This window comes from Thunnus thynnus, chromosome 20 (genome assembly GCF_963924715.1).
Source record: "Thunnus thynnus chromosome 20, fThuThy2.1, whole genome shotgun sequence".
NCBI classification, from domain to species: Eukaryota; Metazoa; Chordata; class Actinopteri; order Scombriformes; family Scombridae; genus Thunnus; species Thunnus thynnus.
In genome coordinates this window covers 6,805,671-6,821,003 of record NC_089536.1, presented here as the reverse complement: position 1 = coordinate 6,821,003, position 15,333 = coordinate 6,805,671, and the positions used below count along the sequence as shown (strand labels likewise).

General features: G+C 40.1%; 1 protein-coding gene across 19 annotated transcripts in view; it reads left to right on the top strand.

Annotated features, from left to right (window-relative positions):
• LOC137172497 (ankyrin-3-like) overlaps positions 1–15,333 on the top strand; it is a 163,403-nt gene that overhangs the window by 81,516 nt on the left and 66,554 nt on the right. For 12 of the 19 annotated variants that reach the window (XM_067576966.1, XM_067576971.1, XM_067576974.1 and 9 more), the window contains exons 2-8: positions 486–587; positions 2,249–2,347; positions 4,921–5,019; positions 7,995–8,093; positions 12,191–12,376; positions 13,007–13,030; positions 14,882–14,980. In XM_067576966.1, the coding sequence (XP_067433067.1) occupies positions 486–587; positions 2,249–2,347; positions 4,921–5,019; positions 7,995–8,093; positions 12,191–12,376; positions 13,007–13,030; positions 14,882–14,980 (708 nt within the window). The remainder of the gene's footprint in view (positions 1–485; positions 588–2,248; positions 2,348–4,920; positions 5,020–7,994; positions 8,094–12,190; positions 12,377–13,006; positions 13,031–14,881; positions 14,981–15,333) is intronic. The other 7 variants (XM_067576978.1, XM_067576973.1, XM_067576969.1 and 4 more) reach the window with 1 other exon arrangement.

The window sequence follows — 15,333 nt, the reverse complement described above, 5'->3', positions numbered from 1 at the left end:
GTGGATTCTCACTTTTTTTTTTTTTTTTTTTTTTTACCCTCAGATGAACTAGTTTTCTTATTTGGCTCTAATTCAGCTTCTGTGGGCTCTCAAATGGCTTGCCAAACAATTTTTTCTGCCAATAACATCCAAGCCTTGAGGGATTTATTCAACTTATCTTGAATTGCAGGGATTTATAGGGAATGCTATGACACATAAATGATAGCTTATGACTAATGCTGCAATATTTTGCTCTATTTTCAAAATAAGAAATAGCCCAGAAGAAGCTATTATAAATATCTAAATTGGCTGATTGGCACGTAGGCACAGCAAAAGCTTTTTAATTAGTTTGATTGCGCTCTTAGACATTTGTAATTCCTAATTGTTTGTTCATTTTACAAACCACCCTGGTCTTCGTGTACCTGCGGTAACATTTCTCATCAGCTCACTGTGATACTGTAAGATAACTGACCATCCTCCTTCTCTCTCTCTCTGTCTTCCTGCAGACGGATGTAAATGCCTGTTATCTGCGTGCAGCTCGGGCCGGGAACTTAGAGAAAGCTTTGGACTACTTGAAGAATGGAGTGGACATCAATATCTGCAATCAGGTAAGTTTTCCAACTGACAAAACAGAAAATGAAACAGATTCAGACAGTAGATATCAGGACGGGTTTAATTTGTCCTGCCCTGGTTTGTGCTTGGGGTGTTTTTATGTACAATAGGTTTGGATTATAGATCTAATTATGCTCAGGGTTAATAAATAGGAATGCAGAAATGCAGAAAGGGTGAATATTAATAATAAACAGAACCCTCAGCTACTGAGAGCAAGGATATAATACTCATATTGGGCCTCATGCAAGAACATATTTGTATCATTATCCTAAAACTTTTTTCTGTTAGGTTTGCTTTTATGAACTTATACTACCCAAACTAGTCATAAATGGCTTGTTTCAGCCTGACACATGTCCCCTGTTCATGAGGAGGTGCGTGTTTGTGATATTTGATCATTAGGATAATCAACTCCCCTAAAATTGCTATTTGTAGGAAAGTTTAATTCACAAAAAAATGTTTATCAGAGAGTAAAAAAACTAGAATTTCACATCACAGAGCTTCAACTCCTGCTGTCAGCAGATAAAAACATAACAAACTTAGTCAGTAACAATTAGAAAATATGAATCCAGCTGCCAATGACGTGTCATCAGAGTAGGGCCATACTGTGATCCAAATAAAGAGGGAATGATTTGACATGACATTAGATGTAAAAACCAAAGCTGTGATGGGAGGTGGTCAATGGATGTGACAGTTACTGAGACATTATACAGAAGAATAGGCTATTATAGTCTTCAGTAAGTGATTTTACACTGTCGGCTGCAACAGTAGACAATACTGGACAGATGCAGCATGTGTGATTAGCTAAATGTTAAATTACAATTTGAGTTTAAAGGACCATATGTGTGACAGAAGATAGGCTTGTTTGGGAGCCCAGTGTGTATGAATATTACTGACAGCAAGACAGACGGGTAAGTTTAAATAATGTATTGCAATAATGGCAAAAACAAATGAGTATAAAACACAAAAAATAGGCCTTTAGGAATCTGTCTTTGAATTCCAAGAGTCCAGTTTAAGATCAAAGGGAGAAAAAAAAGAGTTCAGTTCACCCTACCACACACGCTGTGGGGGAGGTAGTGGTTGGTTCAGTTTAATCCAATTTTCATGGGTTCGTAGGTAGCTCACCATCAAAGAAAAGATTATCCAAGTCCAGGCAAAACCTGACAGGGCAAAAAAAAAAACCCTGACCCCTGAATGTAGAGAATTAAGTGGTAAAGAATCTGTCGAGAACGCCTCTAAACATGGCGACCAGTAGGAGTGGAGGAAGGAAGAGGAAGTGACACAGTCCGACCTGGATATTTATCACTTGGGGGTTAGTCCAGGATTGACTCGACTGATATTAGATTTTAACCTGGGTTACACAGAGACCTGCAGAAAGACATTGAGGCATCTGTCATCTGGAGTGAGAGACGTTTCCTAGCAACTACTGAAACGTATAAGTTGCTTTCTCCGAAATATGCCAAAAAAGACTCTCAGTAAAAACAGTAAAAAGTTTTAGTTACATATTTTATTTTTTACTCATACGTGCCTCTTATGAACCAATCAGTTGATACGAGCGGTTCTTGCAGGAGTCCCACTGTTTTATCTCCCTCCTTTGTTTTGATACCTATCTCTCTCTCTCTCTCTCTCTCTCTCTCTCTCTCTCTCTCTCTCTCTACAGAATGGTCTGAACGCTCTCCATCTGGCCTCGAAGGAGGGCCATGTGGAGGTGGTGGCTGAGCTCATAAAGCAGGGTGCCAATGTGGACGCAGCTACCAAGGTGTGTGCCACCCAGGAGTCACAAACACACACACACACACACACACACACACACACACAGATACGTACAATCACTCATGCAGGCACACAGTGTATGCATGAAGTCACACACACACATACTTTGCTGCGTCAGCTCCTTTCCAAAGTCACATTGCTTCAGCAGCACTAAAAGAGATGAATGGCTTCGTGTTAGCCGAGAGAGGAAGTGTGGACTGATTTAGTGAAAAGAAATTGTCTATCCAGACGCGTGCATGACGGTGTTTCGCACATTAACGTGTCTTGGCTGGGTGAACGAGCCATATGTGATAGTGAAAATCTCACTGAAAACACATTGTGATGCTATTCCATCAAGAGAAAAAGTAATTAAATTGCTTAAAGCTGAGTTTGCATCATCTGTGTTTGCATGATTTCTCTTATATTGAAACCACAGCTTACTCATTTAATGTGCATTAATGTTACAAGATGTTGATTCTTGAATATCATAAATAGTAAAAGCTTAGTTTTTCTTTCCTTAAATGTGTCTGAATTTCACAAATAGCCAACTTTAAAATCAAATAACTTAAACTAAGTGAAGAAAGTGGCTGCTTAGTTTTAGTGTTAGTCAGATTTTTAGGGAAATTATTTTGAATAAACGGATACATCACACTGCTGTCACAGGATACTTTCACTATGTGAAGTCCTCGTCATGCACATGCGTACTTGTAAAATCCCCATTAAAAACCTGGGTATGTGTAAACACGACCATGAAACTGACATTTCCCTGAGGAAATTGGGTTTCTCTCATCCTTTACCCCCGTTACGGGAATCTAGGTTTCTAGTTTACATGCTGTTACTGCAGAAAGCTGACAGTTATCCAGTTATTTAATCAGAATCAGAGTGAGATTTATTGGCCAAGTATATTTACGCATACAAGGAATTTGACTCCGGTTTTTAGTGGCTCTCAATGTACTTACACTAAACAATGATCAGGTAGATACAAATGGACATACAGCCAAAACAAGGACAGTGAAGCCAAAGAAAGATCATAAAACTGATCACTATTATGTACAAGCAAGTAGGTGAACAAATAGATACATAAATATGGAAACAACAAATGGACAACAAAATACAATATCTATAAAACTGTTTTGGTAAATTGGCTGTAATCAATATCTTTATATTAACTTGTAAAAGGAGTTTGCTTGTAGTGATGAACCCAAAGAGAAATATAACCCGACTCTGCAGTTCCCCTCTGCTCTACAGAGCATTTCACGGTTTACAGCTCACTACTTCACCTTCACTGCTCTCATCGGTGTCGTTTCCAGACACAGCAGGCAGCTGTTTCCAGTTAAAAAACCTCTGAAACCTGCTGAACGCTACTTTCCCAGCACCGAATAGTAGGCATACAAAGTAAGCAACTAGCTGGACTACTGCTCCACTAAACTGCATTCAGTTTTCATTCAGTATGTAACATGTATAGTTATTATGTCCACACGATATTGTGCTTTCTTGTAATTCAGTCTTAAGTTCAAGTGAAGTGAGTTGCGGTTAGAAGGAGGTTGTGAAGCATGAGAGGAAAATGAGATATAGCACTTCAGATTGAGGAATGAAGGGGAGGTGTATATGTGGAGGTTCCAGTGGCGGCAGCACTGACAACATGGCAACAGCTGCTGCGTGCTAGAGATGACACACATACAACAGGTGCATCCATCAGAGACCCAGTACGTGCGTCTCATACCAAATCACTCATTCAATATCCGAGAATATCCTTCTTTTGTCATCGTCCGTTTTTTTTCTGTTTTCTCTCCATCACTGTTTCTCACTCTCCCCTCGTCTAAACTCTCTGTTTCTCTGTCAGTTTCTTCATCGCCATTATTAGATAGTATGTCCTTCACTCCAGACATCTCACCCTTTTCCCCTCTGATGCTCCTTCCTATAACTTTCCAGTCAGTTGTTGAATGAAATAATGAAAGATTATAACATCTATTTTGTATGTAAATATATATATTTTTAAATATACATGCATATGTACCACTGGAGATGAAAGAGTCAATAAGAGACATAATCTGTATTATGTGTGTTTTCTATTGTAATATCTGATATATGTGTTATTTAATTACTTACACTGAAATTGTAGGAGAATAAATCCATTCCCAAAATTTACAGATTTATGAAACATTTAACTTACACATTCAAACTTTCAGGCAACATACAGCAACATAAAAAAAACATATAAAGTTTGAGATAGCACTGTTTAAAAATAGCAAAGGGAAAATATTTAATTAATTATTTGCATTTGTTTTCATTCACAATATATCCAAAGGAGTAGCAGCCTCAGATTTTGTTTGGTATATTTAAAATGGATCCTTCCTGCCATCTGGTGCCAATATTAAGTGATTAAAATACAAATTAAAGTTGTGATTTGCTGTGTGCATCTAAACAAACACAAATAAACCATATGCCAAAACGTTTCCCTCGTGTAACTGATGAAGACCAGCCACATTTTCAGACTTTGACGCAGGCAGACAGACAGTTTTATTACTACTGATGAGGTTGTGAGTAATTCCAAAATGTTTTTTTCATTTTCCGAAGCAGAAAGGAAACACAGCCCTGCACATAGCTTCCCTGGCCGGGCAGACGGAGGTGGTGAAGGAGCTCGTCACCCACAGCGCCAACGTCAACGCACAGTCTCAGGTAAAACACAACATACAAAGCTTTCCTATTGGTTAAATCATCTTTTTTGGAAATCCATGTGTGCGTTCATGCAGATCAATGCATATACACGTATAGTACACACAGTATCCATCTGTGTGTGTGTGTGTGTGTGTGTGTGTGTGTGTGTCAGTGTGTGTGTGTGTGTGTGTGCTGTGTCAGCATCTCTGCAGTGCTGCCTGGCCCACATTCAATAGTCAGCACACCCACACAAACACACACTGCTCTGGTCACCACGGCAACCATAATGATGTCAACGTCAAAGCCTTGGCTGGAGCCGTAGAGAGGAAGAAAATGAAGTTGGTATTGATGAGCGGTGCTGTACTGAAACTCGCTGAATCTCTGGTTTTTGTTTTATCCTGTGATCATCGTAATATTGTTTGTATTATTATCTGTTGATTTTTAACATGATTCAGAGTGTGTCCTTATGGATTTAGAGGGGACATATCGTGCTTTTTGTGATTTTCTTGCAGTCAAAGTTCCAAAACTTGCAATGAACATATGTAAAAATGCTCCCTGCAAGTAAAAACACCAGGGATTCAACTGAATGCTCCATTTGCAAAGTTGCTTCTACTTCCTCCTTGTGTTGACATCAGATTGTTTGCACATGCCCACAAACAGCTGTCTCTTCCATAGCCTTTGTTGTTAAGGTTGATCAACGGGTTGTTCACGTTGTCCACTTGTGTATTTCAGATCTGATTCGGGCTCCAACATATACGAATGTATTTGAGAAATCTCCAGTTCGAGTAAAGAACAAGAAAAAGAAGTGACATCCTATTGCTATTGTTTGTTTACATAGTCTCCAGAGGCAGAAAAAGTCTGCCATGACGCAGCTTCCGGGAGCTAACCAATCAGAATGGAGTAAGCTCATCAGGAGGGGCGGGCCTTAAAGAGACAGGAGCTAAAACGGTCTGTTTCAGGCTGAACTGAGGGGCAGAATAAGAAAAATGAGGAGTTTTTGGAACTATAAATCATGAAAAGATATTCCAGTAGAGCCCCTGAATATAAATATAAACCTAGAAATGTGCATGATACGTCCCCTTTAAGATCCGTACTCACAATATGATGGTTAACAAAACACACCGTCCCTTGCAGTCATAGGAACAAACACAGACAGAGTGTTTGTATGTCTTAATCTGTGTGTGTGTGTGTGTGTGTGTGTGTGTGTGTGTGTGTGTGTGTGTGTGTGTGTGTGTGTGTGTGAAGCTGGCTGCTGTGTTTCTGGCTGCATATTACACGGCCAGCACAACTGATGACACAAAAGTTTGTGTGTGTGTTTGTTTACACAAACAATGACTGTGCCTTTGAATCAGAGGGATGCCGCCTCCGCAGTGTTCTGCTATCTCATAATCCACATCAGCATTGCAAATAGCCGCCTTTTGTAATACAGAGTCTGAGATTGTATCCATTTATGTGAAAGTGTGTGAATATGAAACACGCTGCGCAATATTTCAGCCACTATTTCACAGTTTTATGTTTTTTTTTTTTATTCTTATAAACTAGTTCTCTGTCCGCTGTGTCTTTGGTCGCCAGTAAAGTTTAAACTGTGAAGCTTAAATATATCATGAGAGAGTGAACTATGATTGAAAGACTGTTGGTGCAGCGACACTAGAATAAGCACAGAGAGAGAGAGGAGGAGGATGAGCCTTTTTGCATGCTGAAGTGATTTTTGGATCCTTGTGTTGCTATGGAGATCAGTTTTCTTGGCCTTGTTATAGTGTTGCACCACACACACACACACACACACACACAGAGAGAAAGAGAGTCCTCTACAACTCCAGCTCCAGATCAGCTTTTATCTCCACTGTTATCAGGTGTGAGGTATGTTCGGAGGTGCCAGTACTGTATGTGCTCCATGATAGCTCTGCTGGAATAGTACATCCATGTGCAGCTGTAGAGGTCGGATAAAATGTCCCCGCTCTGTAGCAGGAATGGGTGATAAGTATAAAATCACGGTATTGTACAGCTGGATACATCATGATAAAGCAAAATTTTGAGAAACCATTAATAGATTAGAAAGCCTGGTGGGGATGTCTTTGTTTTTGGCTGATCTTGTGATTTAAATACCTGACACAACAAGATGCTTCATCACATTAATGCAAAAATCCTGTACCTTCTCTTTGTGAAATTTAATTTTCTAATTTCTCTTTTCAAATTTTTTTTCACTTTATTGGAAAATGTCAACAAGTACAGAAACATGTAAAAGAAGTAAACATTTAGGGGCTGTTGTTGTGTCACTTAGCATCTGACAAGCTTAGCCAGTCTCAGCTATCACTGGAACTCGCTGGGGCTTAAAAAGCAGCTGCGGGCTTAGTATCAAAAATAAATTTGCTTACATTAAAGTCGCAGTGGGGATCGGCCTTACAATGAACAGTTAATGCGTCTCACCTGCCTAAATTATTCACAAACTTTTACTGCGTGTCCTTGCGAGTGCTGGTCGTGCCGTGTGGTGGCACATTAGTCACATTAGTTTAAACACTGACCTCTTCAGTTCGTCACATAATCGGTATAAAGCATAAAAATGAATTGAGGCCGATGCGACAATGTTTAAATGTAATTACGCGGTTCGTTTTTTTGACAGTCCTGCTCTTATACTGATTTTTATGACATGAAACCTCTATTAGCTGCAGCAGGTTTGAATTAAGCCTCAGACACAGCTATCAGCTACCTCTACACAGCTAGCTTGCTTTAAACAAAACCAAAAAGTGCGGTTTAAAGTGCAGCGATGGGGTTCAAGAGACCATGTGACTTTGATCCGGACAACATAGTTTCAATCCTGTCTTCAACCTTAAAACAGCAGCTGAACTAATGACAATGGAGAAAACAAAAAAAAAGGATTGTTTAACCATAAAGTGTTGCAGACAGATAAAAAAATATAATCGTGAGCACATGATGGTTTGGTCCTTGATTGCAGGTCTGACTCAGCTTCTTTTTTCTCTCTCTCTCTCTTTCCACAGAATGGCTTCACTCCGCTGTATATGGCAGCGCAGGAGAATCACTTGGATGTGGTGCAGTTCTTATTGGACAACGGCTCCAGTCAGAGCATCGCCACTGAGGTAAATAAACTCACCCACACACACACACACAAGCACACACACAAGCACAAACAGATAATACACAGTACATATACACTTAACGCCTGTTTGCACACACACATTCACAAGCCTATAATAGTTACCCTTCATCCCAGCCCTCACTTAGCATCCCCATAATTACACTGCAGCATTATGACCAACGGATTCTTTGTTGCAAACGGTAAACAGAGGCCTGACACCAGTGGCTCGATCAGGAGATGAAAGCTGAATAACATATTAAGTCACGATGTAGGAGGTTCCCTCGGTAAAAATAATAAAAAGGAATTATTTTCCATAGATTGATCTGTTGACTGAATGGTAAATAAAGACAGAGTGAAGGAGGTAGAGAGAGTCAGTGGGACGGTAGGCGGCAGCAGCGTGATGATGATGATGTGTTCATTCAGAGTGACCTTGGCTGTGAGGGAGGGACCGGGTGACGTTACAGGAGACATCTGTGGCGTGAGCGAGTGTTACGCTGTGAGTGTGTCAGACTGATCCATCATCTGCAGTAGTACCGGCACACGGCCAACCGCCTCCCTGTGCAAGACTGAACGTGTGACAACAACAACATATTGGTCAAACCTCTCCGTCTAAATCACATCTATGAGGCTAATGTCATACTTAGTATCATGAAGTGGTTGTCTGCAGTACAATTATTATTTTATTATGTTTTATTTTATTAGATAGGGACAATTCAATTTAATATAGCTCCAATACAGAGCATGAAACTGATGTGCTGCACAGAGAGTTTCCAAACCATTACTAAAACATACATTTGCTGTTCAGTTACTGTAGATTTTCACATCATAGTGGGTGTTGTGATACACTGAGAATGGACTTTTCAGTGACGTAGGAGACAACTTTTGAAGATTTTGTTGTTTATTTTGATTATTTTTTTCAGGCTTTTGCCTTTATTTGACAGACAGTATAGAGACAGGAAGTGAAGGGAGAGAGAGAGGTGTCCCAGTGTTTTTAATACATGTCTGGAGGGGATCTTTAAATACAGACGTTTGATTGGATTATGAGAGGCGCCTTCATCGTCTCTATAATGTTGTTCAAATATACGATGGTTGAAGCAGTGATGACGCACCTGCCTGGGCTTTCTGGATACACAGCTTAAGCTACATCTATCTCAATTAGTGTATCAGCGCGGTGCGTCGTGTACTTATTTACAGAGCTCTGTCCTTGACTATTCACAAACAGCTCCACGGCAGCTCTTCTCTCTCCTCCTCATCTTCCCCTTTCATCTCTTTATTCTCCTGTCGCCTTCTCCCTCCCCGTCATCCTTCCTTTTGTCTGTGTCTGCCTCTGCTCCTTCTCTCTCTCCCTCCCCGACCCGCTACCCTCCGCATCTCGCTGTTCTCCTCCTTTTCTTCTCCCCACAGTCTCCTGCAGTCAGAGACATAATGAATTATTCATACGGGGAAATATATATCCATGTTTGAAGCAACTCCCGGTGTTTAATAATTCATGTTTAACCGTTTCATAATGGCATGACGTCGAATAGATCAGATTTAAAGTCTTTTAACTGCATTTGATCTTCTTTTATTGCATAAGGATATCACATTTATATGTATATAATGTACAAACTATTCTGCATTAATATCCACATTTGCCCTTAATGTTTATTTTTAGCCCCATTATAATGAAGATCATGCATAGCTTTGTGTGTTCTATTATTTTGACTCATTTTAATGGCTTCCTTAAAGTTGGCCGGTGCTAATTTTGTTTTTCGGTGAAGCGAAATATTGCTGTGTCATTGCATGTTTTCCAGCCTGAAGATAAAGATCAAAAACCCCTCTTTAAGTGCCTTGTTGTTCATCGCTGCTCTTGTTGTCTCTCAAGGTATTTTTAGGACATTAAGCTGACTGTCTTTTCCTGAATCCATAATGAAGCAGATGAAACACGAGGGTAGTGCTTTGGGATGGTTTATGACTTTGGAAACTCTTAAAAAGGCTAAATTTATGCATTGTTTGTGTGTGTGTGTCTTGCAGACAGTGGTGTGGATCTGATTATGAACGTGTGTGTATGTGTGTGTTTGTTTATCTGTGTAGACACTCTCTTCTGTATAGTTTTGTGTGTACACAAATTTGCGAGCTATGCCGAGTCTCCGAGGGGAGGCTGCGCTTTGATGTGTGGGTGTAGTGATGCTGAGTTGGTTTTATCTAGACAGTCGGTGTCCTGTGTACACACACACACACACACACACACACACACACACACACACAAAATCTCTCTGCTGTTCGTGAGAAATCTTCTCTCCTTTTCTTTGATGATTCTTAGATACTGCTGCTACCGGCCTCAGCTGTGGGTCGTGTTTATCATCCCCCCGGAGTGAATGGATGTTACTTTAGCATGCAGTTAGTTTCATCTGGTCCGCTTCTGGGTTCATGCCCATCAACAGCTGAGCATTTCCTTTCGATTTGTTCTTGAGCGAGACATTGACCTCCTACCCTAGCACTTACAGCATCTTTAGAGCATCAACTAAAATGCGTAAATTGGCAAATGGCTGTTAGATTGTCTCCTGCTTGTTAGTGTGATACCAGCAGCTGATGCCAAGAGCAAAAAGATGGTGCCGTAATAAGTTTAGTGAGTTTTTCAGTGCATTTCGTTGTTATGATCAGTATATTTCCCTTAATTTGTGGAAACCTTTGCGAGTAGGGGATGAGACAAGATGCCAGCACGCTATTATTTTTTAAAATCTCATTTTACCCCGTATTGAAAATCGATGCTGAATGCTGGGCTGTGGGAGAGACAGAAACGCTGCAGAACCGCATATGAGAAAGGAATACTAGCATTACTCAGGAGGCACGGCACCGCCGCTGACCCTGTGTGTTTCCTCTGCTTAATAGGAAGACATCAAAGGAAGCTGTCTGATTTATATAACGTAGCTTTACACAGGAAGGCCACGACTGCAGTGAGGGTTATCAACCCCTTCACAAGGACTTTGATTTTATTTTTCTCTGGTCAACACTTTAAAGAGCACCAGTAGCTAAAAAGAACAACTATGAGAGATCTTTTATCCCCACTGCAGACAATCGTTTGTAGGAAATCAGGTGAACTTGGACAGATGTGTAATGTACATGTGTGTGTAGTCATCTCGTTCTCTTTGGATGATAATGGCTGTATGGACGGCAGGTGATAGTAAACTAAATATCTTTGGGTTGTGGACTGTTGGTCGCGACAAAACAAGACATTTGAGGACGTCATCTTGGGCTTTACGAAACAGTGATCGACATTTTTCGCCATTTTCTGACAGTTTATGGACCAAACAACACATTAATTAATCAAGGAAATAATCAACAGATGATTAGATAAGAAATGTGTTATGTTAGCATGCTGACCAAAACATCACCGTGCCGACACACAGTTTCACAGAGCTGCTAGCATGGCTATAGACTGTTGTTAATGTACTGTAATGCCATTAGTTGTATCTGAGGTGAGACTGGAAACAAATTTTGACCCCTAGTTGAACAATAAATTTGTATTCTTTTCTATTCTTTATAGTGGAACTCATAGTATACATAATGCTTTATTTTTACTTAGACTTACCCAAAATACAATTTGCAGTCTAAGTATCTGTAGAATAAATATATAGAGCCTAATCCTGCTGTTAAACAGTAAATGTTTAAATTGAGACAACAAGAGAAGATTAAAAAACAATCAAAGCATTCATTAAAACAGTAACACAGTAACATAAATAACAGTTTATTTATTCACACACACCTGCATATGTTGTGTATAACAACGCTACTTCTAACTATAAAGCATTACATGACGGTGAAATATCATTTTTAGGTAGAATTTTAAACATTTTGACATTCATCCTGTTTTATTTATAACTGGTATAACTTGTATCTTCTCTGTGGAATCACAATTTGCTATATAAAGAAAGAAAAATGATTATGTGAGAACATTTTCAATCAACATTTTGTTCGTTGGAAATCCAACTTCGTGTTTGCTTATTTATCCGTAGATATCAGTTGGCAGCTTGCAGCAAGTATCCATGTAGCACGTCCGTCCCATTAACAGCTCCAGTAACACCAGTGACGATCATTGTTGTTTCTGCTGGTCCACAGGACGGTTTCACTCCTCTGGCCGTGGCATTGCAGCAGGGCCATGACCAAGTGGTTTCCCTCCTACTGGAAAATGACACCAAGGGGAAGGTGCGCCTCCCAGCGCTGCACATCGCCGCGCGGAAAGATGACACCAAGGCCGCCGCCCTCCTCCTGCAAAACGACCACAACGCTGATGTGGAGTCCAAGGTAAACTCTCTGTACGATAGGCAGGACTTACAGTTCCCTTCATGACCCGCTGCCAGAGAGGAAGTGATTTAGTTTAGTTTTGTGCTGTTTGGACACTGTAAACATGTTCTGTCATGTGTTAGTTATTCTGAACTTCATGGTGCTTTTTTTTGGTTCCTAAAAAGCATTAAAGTCCCAAAGCATGCTTTTTTTTGTGGGATAAAAAATGTGTTAAATGTATTTTTTTTTAATTCAACAAGTCTTTTTGTGTGTCACATCCTTGCTCAGCACGATGAATTTTGTTTTTTGTTGATTGAAAAATAATCTGTGTTTACCACAAAGTGTAGAACAAACAACAGACTATAAGGGAGCGTCGCACTATCCAGTCGTGTGCACCTCTGTGTGGTCGCCTTTTAGTTCTTTTCATTAACTCTGGCCACATTCTCATAAACCCATCCTACAGCTTGGTGCAACCATGGTGTTGTTGTTGTTGTTGTTGTTGTTGTAGTTGTTGTTGTGGTGCACTAACCACCCCATTCTCTCCTCCTCCTCCTCCTCCTCCTCCTCCTCCTCCTCCACCTCCTCCCTCTATTCGTTCCCTTTTTTTTTTTTTATACCCTACCGCTTCCCCCTTTACCTTTTCCTTTCTAGATGATGGTGAATAGAACAACAGAGGTATACCTTCACTTCTCCACTTCTCTCCTCTCCTCTCCTCTCCTCTCCTCTCCTCTCCTCTCTTCTCCTATCATCGTCCACTCATGGTCACACCATTGCAAAGCCAAAGCCTTCTTGTCTGTTAGCATGAACGCTAAATGCTGGCATGACTGCTTTTGCTGCTGAGCGCACCTCGCCTGCGTGCCTGTTTTTAAGACCGCATCACATTTTGACTTTGCTTTGTATGTGCAGTGGCTTGCAGGAAAAAAAAAACAGTAAAATTTCAGTTACCACAGTTAAACCTAAACCCTTTTTTCATCACAGGCAGACTTAGATCTTTTTAAGAAGTTATTGTAATGTATGCACAATGAGTTAATCATATTCTGTGGAATCGCTGCTAAAGCAAAAAAAGCCTCATTTCCATTCCAAGTGGACTGAATTTGAATTTTTTAGGGGGTGATTCTTTTACATGAAAAAGGTTGTAGTGACTCCTCACTGCAGTTGCTGTTGTCTGAGTGTATAAAAAAATACTGTACACAAATATTTAATCTGCATATATTATAGATCTGTGTGCATATATATAGATAAAGTTGTTGCTTTCTGATAGAGCTGCAATGTGTTTAACCTGGAATTTGTCTTTTAAATACCTCTTTCATGTCTGTACAGTAGATATGAAGCTACAGCAAGCAGCCGGTTACTTTAGCTTACCGTTTTTTTTATCCTTACCCCCCCTAACTTCTCTTTCTCCGTCCACAGTAGCTCCTCGCTGTAATGCGATCCAATCATATTTGTGACATCTTTCAACAAGAAAAAGTGGTTTTGTTCCTTGCACTGCTTGAGTGATTGTTTGGGATGTGCATAATCTTGAATTTATTTATTTATTTTGATGCTATATTTGGCTAATGGCTAAATTAACTTACATTAGATTTTGCTGTGCATGTGACCATCTTTTTTTGTCAAAGAAGAAGTCATCTGGTTGTCAATGAGAGAAAAAAACTAGAGAGCTGAAGTGACGGTTTATTGATTTTATTTAAATGGATTTTTAACAAACATGAAGGTGAAATTGTGCTGACTCTCGCTGGAGATAATGCTAATTACTGTCACTTTACCCACAGAGCAGTTGCATCTGCTTTGATGCTGGATTACATAATCAATAGCATGTTGAATTTTCTTGCTTGTTGCTTTGGGAAAGTAAAGAAAAAAACTGAATAAATGCATTATTTATGTTTTGAATTAATGCATTTTCAGAATACCGTCACTCTCCAGATTCAAGTCATGCACAGAGCGTATTATATACTTAAGTACTTACTTAAGGTCTTTGAACTGATGATTCCTGCTAAGTTGCCTTTTTTTAGAGCTAGAATTTCCCACTAAAATCTAGTTTGCTTTTAACTATTGCAGATGCATGCTCACCTGCATGTGTTTTTCCTGTCAGATGAAAGCATACTAGTATCACCAAGGAGTTAAAGTTAAACAGCTGTCATTGGTCTCACATTTGCATGGGTTTCATTTGACAGGAGCTAAAGTGCTTGTACGTCGTGTTTTCATCCAATCCGGATCACTCAAGTCGCGGTGCACTGTCTTGCCCTGACTCTTACACAAGAGAAGTAGAAATATAGTTTCTATTTTGAAAAGGAAAATGAAGCACTCATTTTATTTTGTCACTTTTTCAAAGCATGTATGAATTCTGCTCAGCTCTGGTCCTCTGTGCTCTGTTAGTCTGCTTTTGGCCGACTGCTACGTAATGTCCCATCATGCTTCGCTCATCATGGCTCATCATGAGAGACGTTTAGCTTCTTTTCCTCTCTTTTTAATTAATTCTGTCCCTCTATCTGCCTGTCTACCTGTCTGTCTGTCTGTCGCCCCTCTCAGAGCGGTTTCACTCCTCTCCATATCGCGGCGCACTACGGCAATATCAACGTAGCAACACTCCTGCTTAACAGAGGGGCAGCTGTGGACTTCAAGGCCAGGGTAGGCACTTTGCTTCAAAGATGGCACACACACACACACACACAAAGTGAGTGAGTGTTTGCAGCAGTAGAAGAGGGCGGGGCAGTGTGCAGGAATTTGTGTGTGCGTGTGTGCAAGAGTGTGCAGGAATCTAATAATGACACGTGTAATTCTGCAGCTGTCCTTGTCACTCTGCCTGAAGAAACATACGCATGTTGTCTGCATGTTATGTGATCCTGGAGATTGTAAAGATGGACTCTGGAGTGTGTGGGAGTTGGAGGCTAGATGTGTGAATCTGTGTTTCAAGTAATTCATGTCAATCAGTACTTTACTAAACTAAAATGTGATTCAATTTAATATATAAGAGTTTGCAT